We start from the raw sequence: 16791 nt of genomic DNA on the forward strand, positions 1-16791 counted from the left end.
ATGGTCAGTTCACAACCCTGACTGCTCGACTCGCACTGCCGACTAACACGCCCGCTAGCATATATAATCCAAGTACCCGCTGCAGCCCGCAGAACAATGACTGCAGGTCTTGGAGATGATCACAGGTTATGTCGCAGACACGCTACCAGGCACGGATCATTTCAAAAAGCCTGGAGCGATGCTCATACAGGATGCTCCGTCCCACATTCCCTTTTCAAATATACTTGAGCATGGAGACATTGTTCTCCTGCTGACACCGGTCGTCCGCCCTGTCGAAGAGGGCTCAACACAGGACCCTTTCGAGCCCCTCGGGCGAGGGCTGGCCAGGTACCACCCTTGGATTCGGCACGTTCCGTACACAGCTGTGGCCGGCATCACCAGCACCCATGTTGCCTTCATCAAGAGGGCAAAGATTGTGGTGTTTGTTATTTCGGGGCCACCTAGCCAAGGACAGCCTTCACAGGTGGCACTGTCTAGCATCGCACAGGCGGCAGGGGAGCATCGCCCACACGTCGTCGTGGCCTGTTGCGATGTCCAGGAACTTGAAGATGCAACGGCCTTATTCCCAACGATTGTGCAGCTCCCTGGCTACTCACGACATGACTTGGACATTGGGGCCGACATTCTCTATCATGGCCAGTCAAGGCAGACCGCACCGCCGACGGAAACGCCGAGTGTGCAGCCCAAAGATTTCACGCAGAGGTGGGTTGTCAAAGGATTCAATGTGGCGACCGACCTGCAGGCGGTCTATGAGCTTTGGTGCCAAAGCATGCCAGCACAATTCGGTCTCACCCGGCACCGTCTCATGAGCCTTTTGCAACGAGATGGCTACGCAAAGCACTTGGTCGCCCGCAGCTCGGAGACCGGTCCCGTCCTGGGATTCTGCGCCACTTACATTACCTACTTGGACAGCAAGGGAGAAGTCCTCGTGGGGTCGATCGCGGCAATCATCGTCGAGGCAGAGCACAGGGGCCGGGGTATCGGTCGGTTATTGCACAATGAGGGCCTAAAGGCATTCTCAAAGACACGGGGTGTCAGTCGGCTGCAGTTAGGCAGCACCTTTCCTCGACTTCTGTATGGCCTGCCCGTTAATCACCCCTCGGAAGAGTGGTTCAGACGACGTGGCTGGAACATGGACCGCACTGCACCCGGCACGGGACAAGAAGTTGCAGACTGGGTGCTTGCCTTCAACGAGTGGCCGACCGGTGGATTCCCGCCCATTGGGGTCACTTTCCGGCCCTGCGGAGATATGGACTTTGACATGGTTCTGGAGATCGTCGAGCAGGATTCAGAGCGGAACGGTAACATGGCCTGGTACGACCAGTACGCAAAGCTGGCTGATTCGATGTCCATGAGCGACATCGTGATAGGCCTGCGGGGAGATGCTATCGTCGCGACAGCCATTACGTACGTCGCGCGCTCTGAGAACCCGTCTGCGGACGATATACCCTGGGCTGGTCTGATTTCAGAGGATACGGGGGGTGTTACGTGCATTTGCATTACAGGTATGTTTTGAGACGTCGACAGCCTGTGCCACCGCCGCGAATAGCTGACTTTCATCCTCTCTAGATAACGACGGGTCGAGCAGAGACGCGGTCATGGTCAGGCTCCTTGACGCATGCGTCCAAGGCTTGCGTCAGCGGGGCATGGGAAGGATGTATATTGATGCGGCGAAAGGGGGCGATGCTGGATTTCAGTCCATAGGTACGCGACTGATGAGCCTCACCTGGCTATTCTCATTCATTGCGCGCTGGCTGACACTTCTTCAGGCTTCCAGAAATGGGCCAGATACAGGGACATCTGGAGAGATGCATAACTTGCATTCATGTCTGCCCTCGCTAATATGCGACCTCAGTGGGGATTAGGCAGCATCAGAAATAATACCCTCAACTCAGCCAAGTATGACAGACAGACAGAGATGTGCATCGTGTAAGCGAAGGAATACAGCGAGAACGCTGTGTCTACCAGGATATCTGACGATAGCCTGAGAATGAATGCATTCACCAAGAGCGCTAGAGCGAAGGCGAGTCACTGCAGCATCACCCTGCGCCAGACATCGTGTTGTAACCTTAAATCGGTGCCTAGGCTTCGTTGCAGACCACTGTCTTATTCTTCTGCCTAGATGAGGACGACGACCATAATCAACGGAACAATCTCCACGCCGCGTTCAACTCGCACAAAATTGCAGCCTGACCACAAGAGGAGTTACACAAGTGACACCCTTCCAAGCCATCGTGGAAACTGTGTGCGACGGTAATCCGAGGCTCCGGGGCTCACAAGAGCCGTCACCGGTAGAGGCGGGAAGAAGGCACGGGACCCATAGAAAGGATTCCCAACTGCAGGTGTTGGTCTTTCCCCCATCCATTGTCAAACCACAATGCTCCTCCGACAAGATTATCTCTTTTCTCTGCTCTCACACTGTCCGTCCCACTCGCGTGCCGGCTCGGGCTTTCGCCTGCAGATGCCCTGGCCCCCCAGAGCGCCCAATCACGGCACGGCCTCGCCGTCTCGAAGGAGCCGTCGTGCGTCGGGGCCGGACGCCAGAGCTGCCTGTGTCCCATCCTGCTGGTAGCTAGTCAATACGATTTGCATAGAGACCTTGCTTGGCCCGAGGCGGTTCTTCCCCGCCATTCTGCCCCTGAGAAGAGACCCGCGTGGAGGACGAGTGTCGGGGCGCGCGCACATGCACGGCGCCTTTGTTCGGCGTGCGTCGCAGATCTGACGAGGCTGGCGGCTTTTTCCCTCCCTCCCTCTTGGTGGTCCAGTGAGAGGTCCTGCATGCATAGACACACACACATATACACTCCTACATACCTACGCGCAGTAGTTCCTCGATCCATCTCTGGCCACCACTTCTGAAGATACCCTTCCCCCCTCCCATTCGCCAAAGCAGCGACCTCCCCATCACGTCAAGCCGTAAGTCCCGTCCAGGCGCGTTAGCGGGGTTTCCCAATGGACCACCGCTCACGCCCGACGCCAAACAGGGTCCGAACAGACGGCGATGCGGGATGGACAAGCCCCTGCCTGGCCGGCGGTCGGCGCTCCTGTCGAGTGAGTGAGCAGCGGGAGGGAGGTCGCACGAGTGATGACATAGCGGACAGCCAAAGCTCGCGCGTGTGAGAAAAGGAATGATTCCAAACACAGCCCGTCATCACTGTGCTACGTCACACATACAAACACATACACACTACACAGTGCCAAGGCACGTCGTCGATTTTCCTCTATCTTCTCCCGCCCAGCATGAGTTGGATCATGCTGCCCGGTGGCTACACGGGCTGGCGCGCGTGCTTCGCTGGCTAGCTGACTGACCGATGGGGACGCAATATCAACGACTCCACGCAGGGATCAAGGGGGGGAAATGCTGGGCAAGCTCGCCGCTGGCTGGCTGCGAGGGCCAGCAGGCAGGATCCATCCGCGAGGCGAAGGAATGGCGGTATGCAGGCGGGCAGCATGTCTCTGGCGGAGTGCGAGTTTACTGACTGACTCCTCCTGGGGCACGCGAAGGGGAGAAGAAAAAAAGAATGTCGAGCCGGTCAGCAATGCACGTGCTGGCAGTGGTCGACTTCATCATTTGCACATGTGCGGGTTTGTTGCGGAAGTACTCACCCGCCCTTTGTAACATGTCATCCTCTTCTTGCCCCCCTGCGAGCTGCGAGATAGGTTTGTGTAACACCGTTCCCTCAAGCATCAAGTCATGTGTAACCATGGGGAATTAATTAGGTGGTGGGTTTTTCTCGGGCTGTCAGTCATGTGCGCAGGATGAGCGGTGGGTGGGTTCCGCAACGCCGTAGGATCGATCGTCTGCATCCAACACGCGCGGTGGGACATATGGATACACATGTACACGTCTCAGTCACGCGGACGAGTACGCGAGGAAGGGCAGTTCAGAGCGAGGTATTGACATTGGCCGTCTGACGCGTGCCCCGTAATGATACGACTGCTGGCGCCGCTGCGACTCTGAGCTGGCTGGATCGTACACACTCCACCACTCTGCTAAGATCATACACAAGAAACGTAAATGTGGCACAGTAGCCATGAGGAAGTTTTACTTGAGAAAAGAAGAGAAAAGCAGTAACTTTTGTGGTATAGTGATCAAAAACAGATTCCTCGCAATTCCTTAGACTCCTGCCCTCCAATTTCTGCATGGCTGTCCATCACGCCCATAACGTGCCCTCATCATGCTCATCAAGATTCATCTTCATTGTCACGTTCATCCAGACGCACCTCTTTTCCTTCCCTACCGTGACTGTGCAACGTGAAGCTTTCTTACTTGCTCACTAAAATTCCTGCGAAACGGGTGGCGCCGAGATGGCACTCAAGCCCACTTAGAAAAGTCCAGGCTTTCGACCAAGGAATCCAAATTGAAGGCCTGTATCATGATCTCCGTGTCTGCTGTGGAATTACTCATCACCGAGCTGCGATGAGACTGCGAATTCTGCTCGCTGGTGGTCGTCAGGAACGTCGCGACACTAGCGCGGCGAAGGTCACGCATGCTCAGCCCAGAGATGCTGTCCCGAGCGACACCACTTGAGGGCCGGCTGTCGACATTTGCCTGTCCCAACGGTTGCTGCTGCTGTGCAGAGGCAAGCGCACTGCTGAGCGACATTGGCGTCGGCGGATTAGACGAGGCATGGGGGCTCGTAGTCGTCAATGGCGATGCCAATGCAGAGGCGGATTTCGGACCATAGCGCTCGCGCAGGCGACTGATCTCCCTCAAACGGCTGCGCCAGGCGGATGGATACTCGCCCTGTTCGCGGTTGGCCCAGACGAGGGAGAACACGGACGCGTTGAGAGCAAGCAAGCGAACGAGATCCGGCAGTGCTTTGAGGCTGACCATCTTGGTGGCAGCACAAGGCGATATCTCTGGGAAACCTTCCTTGCTCATGACTTGGACCTTGAAGAAAGGCGTATAGCCGCGCTTGCTGGGAGCATCGACATTTTCTCCTTCCTCTTCCTGCTGGGCACTGTGCTCGCGTGTCGCAACGAATGACGCCCTTGACTCTGGCGTGATGACAATGTTGACGTAGTTGAACTCGGATGGGAATGTGTCGAACTTGAAGGGCAGCCCGGAGTCATTAAAGATAATATTCACAAAGTCATTGCCGATGTGTCTCTTCTTGCCGATGCACTGAGAATCATGGTCCAGGTTTGTGGGCATTTGTGTCGTGACATGAAAGACGATCTCCGTCACCCTGTCACGCCAGCAAAAGGTATACTGCCCGTCTGTGTCATATTCCCGGTCCAGGCCTTGAGTGTTAAAATCAGCACCCTTCAACTTGGTGAGGGATCCAATCCCGTTCAAAAACTCCATATAGTCTGCACTACCGGATACGTTGGCTAGGATCTCGGTTTCCTTGGTTTGGTTCTCTCCTATGTAGATCACGCCAACCTTATGGCCATCCACAGTGGAAATTCGGTCGAAAGTTCTGACGCTTCGACCAACAGCCTCCTCGTCTGGGAGAGGTAGCGGGCGTAGAGAAGGTTCGTGACTTTGAGGCGTAGAGGAGAGCAAGTGGACAAGCAGGTGGCTGGGGAGAGAACTATTCGTGGTCAGTGACCCAGTGTCTCTGCTGTCTCCAAACATGCCGACTTGGTGGGGCGGCGGTGGTTTGAAGTTCTCGCGGACAGTGAAATAAGATGTGCCTGATGGCTGTCTCTTAGTGACTTGTGCCCACGGGGTCGCCTTCGACTGTTTGATGGAAACAAGACTGTTGGCGACGATCCACCGTCTCTCGGTGTACTCTGATGCTTTCCTGTCTGAAAACCGAGGGTTTTCGGCAGACTCGTCCGCGTCAGCGTACGCAACTCTCTGTATGAAGTCCATGGTAATGAGTGCCTGCTCGTCCGAAACCGGATTGCCGTCTGGACCTTGAAACAGCCTCTTGGCGATCCATCCCACATGCTTTGCTCGATCAGTCAAACGCAGGGCCAGGAACCAGAAGACAATAACATGGTACGCGAGCGCGTGCACATACTGAGGCAGCTCCTCACTATTAGTTGGTTGCCCCAGGATGTCGTACTCGTGAGTCGTGTTGATGGTAGCAGGCACGTTCTCACTCGCGGTACTCGTTCGCACATATCGCTTCTTGTCGCGCACAGTGTCCAAATACCTGAAGCACATGCCAAAAACGACGCGAAACTCGTCTTCGATGAAATTGCTGTACAGTGCTGGCATGCGCGCGAGGACGGCCAGGAATTCCAAAATATGCATGGCGACATTGGCCTGCGTGATAACCGTTGACATTTTTTGCAGGATCGTCACCAGTGCCTTGGTAGTAGCAAGAGGAAGCTCGTGGCAGCAAATTGTCAGCGCATGTATGCAAGTCTTTGCTGTAGAGTGCCCAATGCCCTGCAAGAAAGTTCTGACAAGATCATCTTCGTCGCTTTTCTGGAAGTGCTGATGGTAACTCATAATCGTCGTCAATATTTGGAAGATACAAATGTTGACCTCTGGTCGGCGTAGTCCAGTCATCGGAGGTGGGTCCTGGAATAGGTTGTGTTTGCTCTGCTCGCACAGCACTCTACGCGCCTCCCTTATTTGTGGGATGGCGCCTCTGAAGAATGCGTGGTTGCTCAACTGAGAGGGCAGGTGAACTAGGTTAAAGCTGTAGACCTCCCAGTCGCTTCCGTGAGTCAGATTATGCAGGATTGCCTCAAGCCATGAGGTAACGTCGAGCACGCCAGGTTCCTGGTTCGCAGCCTCACCTTCATCGCTAGCCTGTGTCGGCGTCTCTAAATATGAGAACAGAACCGGACTGGCTATTGGGGAAGGTGACTCTGGTAGAACAGCAGAGTCTGGCAGAGACCACAGTTGTTGATGCCTCTGGCCACTAGGTTTTGCACCGCTAGCCGAACGGCTCGGAACCATCCTATCTTGCGCCGTAGAACCAAATGAGACTCCTCGTGACGACCGAGACAAGCTTCCATGATCGCTTCTCGTTCTGTGTGACGAGGCTGCATCCTCCGCAATTTTTCTCGCCAAAGAAGCCTCCGTCCTGTGGAGCACACCAGCCAGGCCCTCGGATTCGGTGAAGCAGGTTAGGTAGATTCGATTGGCCCAGTCTGCCCTCAATCGAAACAGCATCTTCATTGCCGTGATCCGGGCGTCAGCAGATTGACCAAATTTGGCTATGTAGACGAGAAGCTGGAATGTTTTTGTTGCCTTCCGGCTATCCGTATTCATCGTCTTCATAAAAAGCAGCACGTAGCCTCTTGTAACGACATTGGCAGGGCTTTGATGGACACCAGTCCCAGGCTGGTCTGTTGTGATGGGTTTTTCGTCCACGACCGTCAACGGGGAATGCAGACGGTCGCTGGTGACGACCCCCTTGAGGGTCTCCATGATGTATTCAAACAGGTTGGTGTCGGCCGCTAAGGCGACAGACATCATGAAAGAGACAGTTTCTTGAAGGACGAGAGTGTCCGTCTCATCAGAGATACCCGAGAGAATGTTCCTGACGATGTTGGGCACGACATCTTCGTCAAGTTCGTCTTCAACCAATTCCAGCATATCGTAGACCTCAGTGATACCCTGGAGAGCTGCGATGCGGATGGGCGTGGAGCGATCTCGTTTGAGATAGAACGACTCAAGAACCAAGTCTAGGTTCTTCTCCCACTCCAAATCAGAAGGGTAGCAGCAACGGAACTCTCTGAAGTGGTCCAAAACGAGTCCAGCTGTAGAGTCCGGGAGGACGTGAGGGATTCCCGCCATGAAAGCAATGCACTCATGTCTCTGTACAAAATCGGAACCTCGCTGTCTAGCTAAGCCTTCCAATCTCTGAAGAAGAGTCTCAAGCTCCTCCAGTATGGAACTCCCCTTCTTCAGGTCTTGTGCTGTTAGGTTTGATTTCAGACTCGTTCTGGAACTGCTCGGGGTGAGGTTGAAATTCAGTCGTCCGACACATTTTTCAGCAACCGCCAACACCGATGTCCAGTCTTCATCCGCGAGAAGCGGATTCAGGTGCTGTTCTCCGTCGTCAAACAGGGTGTTAATTAGCTTGAGCACGGAGCCGGCTATTCGTGTGGAAGGCGATTTCTCGACGACATTGTTGCATCCGTCGACAAGTAGAGCAAGAGGAATTGTCGGGTAACCTTTCTCTGAGGATTTCCAAACCAACTTCTGAAGAACAGTCAGAGAGCCCCTGACAGCCCTGCTTGTCTCCGTCGTTTCCTGGCCATTGCGAGGATAGTCTCTGAGAATTGTGAGCAAGATCCGGACGGCAGCCTGACCATTGTGTGATTTCAGCAAGTTGGACAATGTGTGCCACGAAGTCTTAGATAGCTTGTCGACGAGGCAGAATATCGAGCTCAGCACCTCAACGCAACGACTCAGGCTCCGCTTCGGAACTGAAGCGTATGTAATGATGGCATCGATCACCTCAATACATGCCGTCAAATCATCCTCCGTGCTCGTCTTCATGCAGATTTCCAGGAGCTTATCGATCAGACGTCCCAAAGTTTCGTCGTCGGCAACCCTGAAGTTGAATTTGAGGACCTCCAGAATGAACGCGAACAGCATGGAGAAGCTCTTGTCCTCGCCTAAAGCAGCGACTGGTGGTGCGACCGCCTTTCCCTTGGAGCCCTTTCTCTCTCGCACTGCCTGCTGCCTCCGCGCAATCCTGACAGCATTGTACGAATCTTGCAGCCATGTCGTCAATAGAGGGATAACGTCGTAATCGAACCCGGACAGATTCCGGCCGTGGTTGGTTAGATCGACCAGGGCAGCCAGCTGTAGGTAGAAGTCGTCGGGGCTAGCGTGGAAAGACAGAGTCTGGAAGAATTCTTTTCGCTCAAGATCGGTGGACGAGGGGTTTCGGACGCATTCCGTGAGTAACTCCCACCCCGCAACCCTCGCATTGCTGGGTTTGGAAGTCTCTATCAGATCCTTGCCAGCGTCCCATATTTGTAGCACCGGCGCCAAGGGGTAGTCGGCAATGGAAAATCGCAGGGACTCGGCGGCGGCGATGCGCTCGCTAAGCGATCCGTTCTTGAGCTTCTCTAACGCTTCAAAGTGGTGGGGAGGCAGGCCGCTGGCAGCTAGCGAGGCCGTGTCGACTCGTTCGGAGGACAGCTGGGCGGAGACAGTATCGGTCGACGAAGAGGGCACGGGTGGGACTTTGGCGAGCTTGGAGCCCCCGGTCAGGCCCTTGAAGACGCTGGCAAGACCTCCTGTGCTTTTGGTCTCGGGCGACGGGGCTGGGTCGTCGGCGGAGGGAGGCATGGAGTCTCCAGGAGGAGCGTCAGGGGCATCAAGGCCCAGGGAGGCTATGCGGCGAAGCATGTTATCAGCTTTGAGTCCATGGAATAGAGCGCCAGCGGGGCAGGCGTAGATGAGCAAAACTGCAAAGACTGAAGGTTAAAACCATTCTGGACTGGGCAGGCCGAGGGAACCTTAAGGAGAGCAGCAATCGTCGGCGCCGGAGCATGCACTACATCGCGACGTTGAGGTATCACCAGCCAGGGGTCCAACTCGGGGACGGGTCAAGGAAGCCCCACGCAAATGAAGAGGAACGAGGCAGAGGTACTCGACAACTGACGATGCTACTTACAGACAAGCCCCTAGTCTCTTCGCATCTACCGCTGTGATGTGGAGAGGGCTATGAAGCCAGGGTCGTCATAGTGGCCATCAAGGTGTATGTCGTCCGTCAGGGTGGACACTGGAGAGTCGAGACCGAGGGAGACGCGATGTGCACGTCGAGGGTCAAGCGAAGGTCAGATCCGGATAGAGATCGCGCGTCTAAAAGGATGGAGAGTAGGAGAGCTAAAAGAGATAAAAGACAGCCGAGATAGATAGAGCTATCGGATAGACAAGGACGAAATTGACTGCAACCATCTAGCTTCCACCACCTCTCCTCACAGCCTTGACAACGGGATTGTCAATGATACCCGGCGACTGTGTCTGGATTCTGTCGAAGTTGGCAGAGTCTGAGGTTTTTCGACCAGGGTTCTTTGGCCTTTTTTTTTCTGTCTTCGGTCGGCAACAGACAGATGTCTGAGGGAGGTTGATTGCTATGTGGATGTCTCGAAATGCGGCCTGCTGGGTCTCGGGAACGAGAGAAAAAGGCATGCCGGCTGCACCGTTCTGCACCGTGCACGGATCACGACGGTCAATCATCAGGTCGGCCATGTCGGACGGGGCCCACTCTAGCGCCGTTTTCGACGGGAGGTTGGTCGCGATGTAGACAATACTCAATTACGTGCTCATGTACCCGCCCCAGAACACCTTATACCATACTTTGAGTCTTATTGCAGATCAGCACCGAGGATCTCGTCATACAATACTCCTGATACTCAAGAGAGATTATTCCCAGTGCCTGCGTCCTTGAGCAAAGTGCACTACTAGCGACGCGTGCAAAGCATCTAGGCAGAAAACCATGCTCATCGCCGTAGATACAGGCAGAGTACCCAGGTATCCAACATGTTCATCCCAACCTTAATCAGGAAGCGGATGAGCGGCCACATAATGGAGAGCATCTGTTCATAGAGGTCAAGGTCAAGGCTGAGTTTTATGTGTATTCTGTATATAGTCCTAAGTCCTATTTATCTAATCTATCTATCGCAAATGAGATTTGACGGTGACGATACGCTGGCTGGTGCGGCCTGTATCTTTCAAGCTGGCGGCACGAAGTAATTACTGAATTACTGTGAAGTACATTGCCCTCTCATGTCTGCAGCATCATGGTACAGGTTACAGATGGCTTTGGCGAGTCCTGTCTGTCTGCAACAGGGTCAGGGGTGCTCCAAAGCCCCTCGTCCCCCCACCTTTGCTCAGACCAGCGCCAGCAGGCACCTAGCAACGGAATCGACCCAGGCTCCCGTTTACTTTCTACTGAAGCTTCTGAGGTTTCCTGGGCCCAGACCGCACCTGCAAAACTTCCAATCTGGACATCACAACAACAGCCAAGCTAGCTGTTTCCCACATTGTTGAACTTAGTGCACCAGGCTATTATTCAACATGGCGGCAGACATCGCCAGCATTGCTCAGGTGTTGGACGCGACTTTGGACCACAAACAGCACCGCAAAGGTAACGGCCCCTCCACCTGCGCTGCCCTGTTGTTTTTATTTGCACCGGCTCGAAGCTACAACGGGTTCGCCCATTGCCACCCACGAGAAGCTGACATTCCCATGCCATAAGCCGAGTCCCTCCTCAAACAGGAAGAGAAGAAGCCGCAATACTCCCTCCAGCTCCTCAAGATCGTTGCAGGCTCCAACTTCGCCGTCACCACCCGCCTCGCCGCTGCGCTCGCCTTCAAGAACTACGTTCGCCTCAACTACGTGGTACGGTCTAGCTTCCACACTCGTTCGAAGTACTCCATGAACATTTCTGACACACGTGTGAATTGTAGGACGAAGATGGAAACCACAAGCTTCCCGCCGAAGAGGTCGCCACCATCAAGCAGGAGCTCGTTGGCCTCATGATCCTGTCGCCGCCGAACATCCAGACACAGCTTGGCGAAGCTATCAGCGTCATAGCAGATTACGACTTTTGGAAGAGATGGGACACGCTCATTCAGGTTTGTGAAGCTCCGGCACGACAAGTGGATGGGGATTCTGAGACTGAATCTTGTGTTCTAGGATCTCGTCAGTCGAATCTCGACCGAAGACTTTAAAGTAACGAACGGAGTTTTGGAGGTCGCACATTCAATTTTCGTGCGGTGGCGGCCATTGTTCCAGTCCAATGAGCTTTACGAAGAGGTCAACCATGTCGTCCAGCACTTTGGAGAGGCCTTTGTACGACTTCTAGGGGTGAGTATACAACCAATTTGGAGCTTGAGGTTAGAAACTAACGACCCAAAAAGATCGCCGACCAGCAGATAGAGGCCAACAAGAGCAATGCCACCCAGCTGAAGGGTTGGTTCGAGACGCTAGGTCTGCTGGTGAAGATTCTCTACGATTTGACCTGCCACGATCTTGCTCCTATCATTGAATCGAACCTGCAGTCCATACTTTCCCTTCTCGACAAGTATTTGGCGTATACGAACCCAATATTTGACGGCGACGATGACGAGGCAACGGCGCTGGAAAACGCCAAGGCCGATATCTGCGAGGCTCTGACACTATTTACGACCAAGTACGATGAGGACTTTAGCGGTTTCTGTGAACGGTTCATAACATCAGCTTGGAACTTGTTGTCCAACCTGGGTCCGGAGAAGCGGTATGATCTGGTGGTCAGCAGGGCTCTGCAATTCCTCACTGCCGTGGCATCAGTGTCGAAGCACGCTCAAGCGTTCAACGACGAGAACACCTTGGGCCAGATTGTGGAGAAGGTCATTCTTTCCAACGTCACTCTCCGTGAGTCGGATATTGAAATGTTCGAAGATGAGCCCATCGAGTTCATCCGAAGAGACCTTGAGGGATCGGACACAGATTCTAGAAGGCGCGCGGCGACGGACTTCTTGAGGCAGCTTCTGGAGAAGTTTGAACCTCTCGTCACGCAGGTTGTTTTCAGGTACATTGACCACTACCTGAAGCAGGGTGAAACAGACTGGAAGGCCAAGGACACTGCGATTTACCTGTACCTGGCTATTGCCGCCAAGGGTGCCGTTACGGCTGCACAGGGCGTCAAGACCGTCAACTCTCATGTCAACGTCGTGGAATTCTTCCAGAATCATATTGCAGCTGATCTTCTGAATGATGGAGTCGCACCTATCTCCAAGGTTGACGCTATCAAGTACCTCCACAACTTCCGAAGTCAATTGACCAAGGACCAGTGGCTGGCTGCATTCCAGCCTCTTATCAAGAACCTGGCGTCTGACAACTACGTGGTCTACACATACGCAGCTATCGCCGTGGAACGGGTTTTGTATCTCTCGAATGATGCTGGCGAGCACTTGTTCTCGCGGGCCGACATCGAACCAGTTGCAAAGGACCTGCTTGACCACCTGTTCAATCTTATTGAAAAGGACAAGGCCCCAGCCAAGATGCAGGAGAATGAATACCTCATGCAATGTATCATGAGAGTACTGATCGTCATCAACACGGGCGTCCAGCCCATTATCGATGGTGTTTTGGACCACCTCATCAGCATCATCAGTGTCATAAAGGCCAACCCCAGCAACCCTCGCTTCTACTACTACCTGTTCGAGGCTATAGGAGCTTTGGTCAGGTATGTGACGGCCCAGAAAAAGAAAGAGAATAGGCTTGCAAGACAGCCAGACTGACATGATACAACAGGTTCTCCGACCCCAGTCAAGAGGCAAAGCTACATGCACGTCTATGGGAGCCCTTCTCATACATCCTTAACGAGGACGTGTCGGGTAAGCTACCCAACGAGGATATCTTCCCATCAATCTGACTAACCACTCTTCAGAATTTGTTCCCTATGTCTTCCAAGTCTTCGCTGCCCTGCTTGAAGCCGCACCAACAAGTCCACTGCCTGCCGAGTTCAGCTCACTGCTTGGGCCTATCCTTGCGCCAACAGTGTGGGAGACGAGAGGTAACGTGCCTGGATGTGCCCGGTTCCTGTCGGCCATGATCCCCAGGGCAAAACAGACCGTACTAGAGTCCCAGCAACTGGTGCAGATACTGGGAATATTCCAGCGCCTTTTTTCCAGCAAGAAGACCGAGACCAATGCCTTCGATATCCTGGAATCGGTTGTGGCCACTTTCGATGGGTGAGTTGTCAAGAAAGGCAAATCTAGCATGTGTCTACTTTTACTAATCAAAGCGTTCAGAGCAACTCTAGATGCGTACTTCGCCGACATCCTCACTCTCACTTTCACCAAGCTGCAGGCCAATCCATCAGACTCGCACAAGCAACGATTTGTCCGTTTCTACCATCTGGTCTCGGCTAGGACAGAAGCCGGCATGGGCGCCGACTACTTCATCAACCAGTCCGAGAAACTACAGCCTGGTATATTCAAGCAGCTTTACCCGAACGTCATTCTGACAACCACAAAGCAACTTGCACGTCCAGTCGATCGAAAGCTCGGTGTGATTTCATACACGAAGACGCTGTGCGATTCGGCAGCATTTGCACAACAGTTCCAGAAGGGCTGGGCCAACACTGCCAACCACCTCTTGGAGCTCTTGCAGAACCCACCCAAGGTGGCGGGCGGGTTTGGAGATGAGATCATCACGGAGGCAGATGTGGACGACATTGGCTTTGGAGTGGGCTTCACTCCGCTAAACACGTGCAAGCGCGGCCCACGGGACGACTTCCCTCAGATTGACAATGTGCAAGCCTGGGTCAGCGAGTACCTGAAGGCCGGTAACGCGCGCCAAGGAGGCACGGTCCTCAAGTTCGTGCAAGAGCGCATGCAGCCGGAGGCCCAGGCTGCGATTGCCCCTTATTTGCAGTAGGCCAGATATGGATAAGGGTGCTCGAGGTCATGATGAAGAACACGCGCGGGGTTCCAGAAAGAAAGAAAGGATTCAATGGCGTTGGAGGGACCAAAAATGTGTGGAATCATGGACAGACGAGCAGCTGCGTAGGTAGATTCCCCCGGGGGCAGCACTGGCGAAGGCCACGTGCTTTGAGGTTTTGTTGAGTGGCATACGCATAGAAGCATACTACATTAATCAAGCGAGAATTGACGAGCTCAGCTCACGAGCAAGCCGTAAACGCATGCTAGCTCTGACATGCTATTAGTGCTCAGGACACATGGCCGGCGGCCTAGTCCACGTCGCCGACCTGACGACTCCAGATCGATTCTGACCACCCCAGCAGTGTCCGTGAGCATTGTGGTGAGTTGGTGCTCGCAGGCGAAGAGAGGAAGTACACACGAAATAATACCATAAGGGAAAGGTATCTGGAGCAAGCAAACAACATACTGAGATGGCAAGGAGTTAACGTACTTGGGGGTTTGTCCACTGAAGCTCAACATATCATCAAATCACCCAGTGACCTCAACTCACTATCAATTTATCGATACGCTGCTTTATGAGCAATTGAGCACTCTGCTGTGGAAATCCAGGAGCGCCCCAACATCGAAAAGATACGCCTAAAGTGCCCAGATAGCCAAGAGCCCCCATCCATGAAGCCCCGTTCAACCGTTCAAGGGCACAGGACGGACCCCACCAGCGGCCCGGCACGGCCCCGACCCCCGGATTCAAAGCCTCGGCTCCTCGGAGCTTCCATGCGGGGTTGCACTGGAATTCCCGGCCTCACAGCTGCTGATCATCCTTTCTGTTCACGTCTTCAGAGAAAACTCACACCCGACGTGGTCTCTTCTCCCGTCACAGGCGACAATGCCCCTATCTTGACCTTCACACCACTGACCATGCCCTGGAGGCATCGCCATCATCAACCGACACAACCATAACCGAACCCTTCCCCCCCAAAACACCAATCATGGCCAACCCCCCACCCTTAACAGGCCTCAAAGTCCTCGAGTTCGCCGGCCTCGCCCCAGGCCCCTTCGCAGGCCTCCTCCTCGCCGACGCGGGCGCGTCCGTGATCCGCGTCGACCGGCCCTCGACGTCCCCGACCGCCGACCACCTGACGCGGCACAAGGCCTCGGTGGCGGTGGACCTGTCGACGCCGGCGGGGCGCGCGGTAGCCACCCGGCTCGCGCGCGCCGCCGACGTGCTCATCGAGCCGTTCCGCCCGGGCGTCATGGAGCGGCTGGGGCTGGGCCCGGACGAGCTGTGCGCCGCGAACCCGGCGCTCGTCTACGCGCGCATGACGGGCTTCCGCCGCGACGGCCGCTACGCCGCCATGGCGGGCCACGACATCAACTACCTGGCCGTCGGCGGGGTGCTGGGCATGCTGGGCCCGGCGGGGGGGCGGCCCGCGCCGCCGGTCAACATCCTGGGCGACTTTGCGGGCGGCGGCGCCGTGCTGGTGCAGGGCGTGCTGATGGCGCTGCTGGCGAGGGCGCGCACGGGGAGGGGCCAGGTCGTCGAGGCGAACATGGTGGACGGCGCCGGCTACCTAGCTACGTTCCCGCGGTTCGCGAGGAAGACGCCCATGGGTGACGGCCCGCGGGGCACGAATGTCTTAGATGGCGGGTGCCCGTACTACGATACCTACGAGACGAGGGATGGGAGGTACGTGGCTGTCGGCGCGCTGGAGCCGCAGTTCTACGCGGCACTTGTCAAGGGCCTGGGGCTTGAGGGCCAGGGGTGGGAGCAGAGGAGGCTCGACCGCGACTGCTGGCCCGAGATGAGGGCTACGTTCGAGACGATATTCGGGAGCAGGACGAGGGACGAGTGGGAGGCGGTGTTTGACGGCACGGACGCGTGCTGCACGCCTGTCTTTGACTACGCAGAGCTAGAAGGGGCTGGTGAGGGGAGAGAGGGGGACCAGAGACCGATTGTGACGCTGCGGGAGACGCCTTGCCTCGCTGTTGACTCGGGGCCGAGGCCATCCACGGCCGACGCGGTCAGTCGTGGCCAGGGCCCTGGTGTCCCTGGCAATGGGTACGTCGGCAAGGCTCTGGTGCCGGGAGAGAATGGCGAGACGGCACTCAGAGACTGGCTCGGCTGGGAGAAAGGGAAGCAGTACGATGTTGAGAATGATGGTCTAGTTCTGAGGACGGGCTCTAAGCTGTGAATAGATGGGTCCCAAGTGGGTTCCCAGTCGAAGCAGGAAAACAAGCGCCAGTCTCTATCCTTTATCCTTTACCCAAAGAAATGTCTCCCGGTGCAGTCTGTCTATACCAATTCTATACCCGATTGTGTTTTCCTCATCTTGCTTCCTTTACCAAGCCTGGTACAATGTGGTGTCTTCGTTCGACGTTCGACGGCATGCTCAGCATGGAGAAGGCTGTGATTGGTCTCAGCGGCATGATAAGCAAGAAGAACACTAGAGGTGCTCACCCCTCTCTACAAGCCCTGCAGCTTCAACT

The 16791-nt window shown here is 55.1% G+C and overlaps 4 protein-coding genes across 4 annotated transcripts; 3 read left to right on the forward strand and 1 right to left on the reverse strand.

Annotated features, from left to right (window-relative positions):
• Window positions 1–1816, forward strand: J7T55_004694 (uncharacterized protein; the record flags this gene model as incomplete). Its single annotated transcript, XM_053130410.1, has 4 exons — window positions 1–3; window positions 107–1505; window positions 1570–1704; window positions 1770–1816. 4 exons carry the CDS (start codon window positions 1–3, stop codon window positions 1814–1816), a joined length of 1584 nt encoding a protein of 527 aa, XP_052991621.1.
• A 2499-nt stretch (window positions 1817–4315) lies between these two features.
• On the reverse strand, window positions 4316–9280 carry J7T55_004695 (uncharacterized protein; the record flags this gene model as incomplete). Its single annotated transcript, XM_053130412.1, has 1 exon — window positions 4316–9280. The coding sequence occupies one exon, from the start codon at window positions 9278–9280 to the stop codon at window positions 4316–4318; it is 4965 nt and encodes a 1654-aa protein (XP_052991622.1).
• A 1674-nt stretch (window positions 9281–10954) lies between these two features.
• Window positions 10955–14302, forward strand: J7T55_004696 (importin alpha re-exporter; the record flags this gene model as incomplete). The annotated part of the gene is made up of 8 exons (XM_053130413.1): window positions 10955–11024; window positions 11136–11278; window positions 11347–11514; window positions 11576–11731; window positions 11800–13106; window positions 13175–13257; window positions 13311–13614; window positions 13675–14302. The coding sequence occupies 8 exons, from the start codon at window positions 10955–10957 to the stop codon at window positions 14300–14302; spliced, it is 2859 nt and encodes a 952-aa protein (XP_052991623.1).
• A 991-nt stretch (window positions 14303–15293) lies between these two features.
• Window positions 15294–16496, forward strand: J7T55_004697 (lpha-methylacylracemase; the record flags this gene model as incomplete). The annotated part of the gene is made up of 1 exon (XM_053130414.1): window positions 15294–16496. The coding sequence occupies one exon, from the start codon at window positions 15294–15296 to the stop codon at window positions 16494–16496; it is 1203 nt and encodes a 400-aa protein (XP_052991624.1).
• Window positions 16497–16791: the final 295 nt, after the last annotated feature.

Source organism: Diaporthe amygdali (assembly GCF_026229845.1).
Source record: "Diaporthe amygdali strain CAA958 chromosome Unknown NODE_22_length_803717_cov_65_427750, whole genome shotgun sequence".
Classification (NCBI taxonomy): Eukaryota; Fungi; Ascomycota; class Sordariomycetes; order Diaporthales; family Diaporthaceae; genus Diaporthe; species Diaporthe amygdali.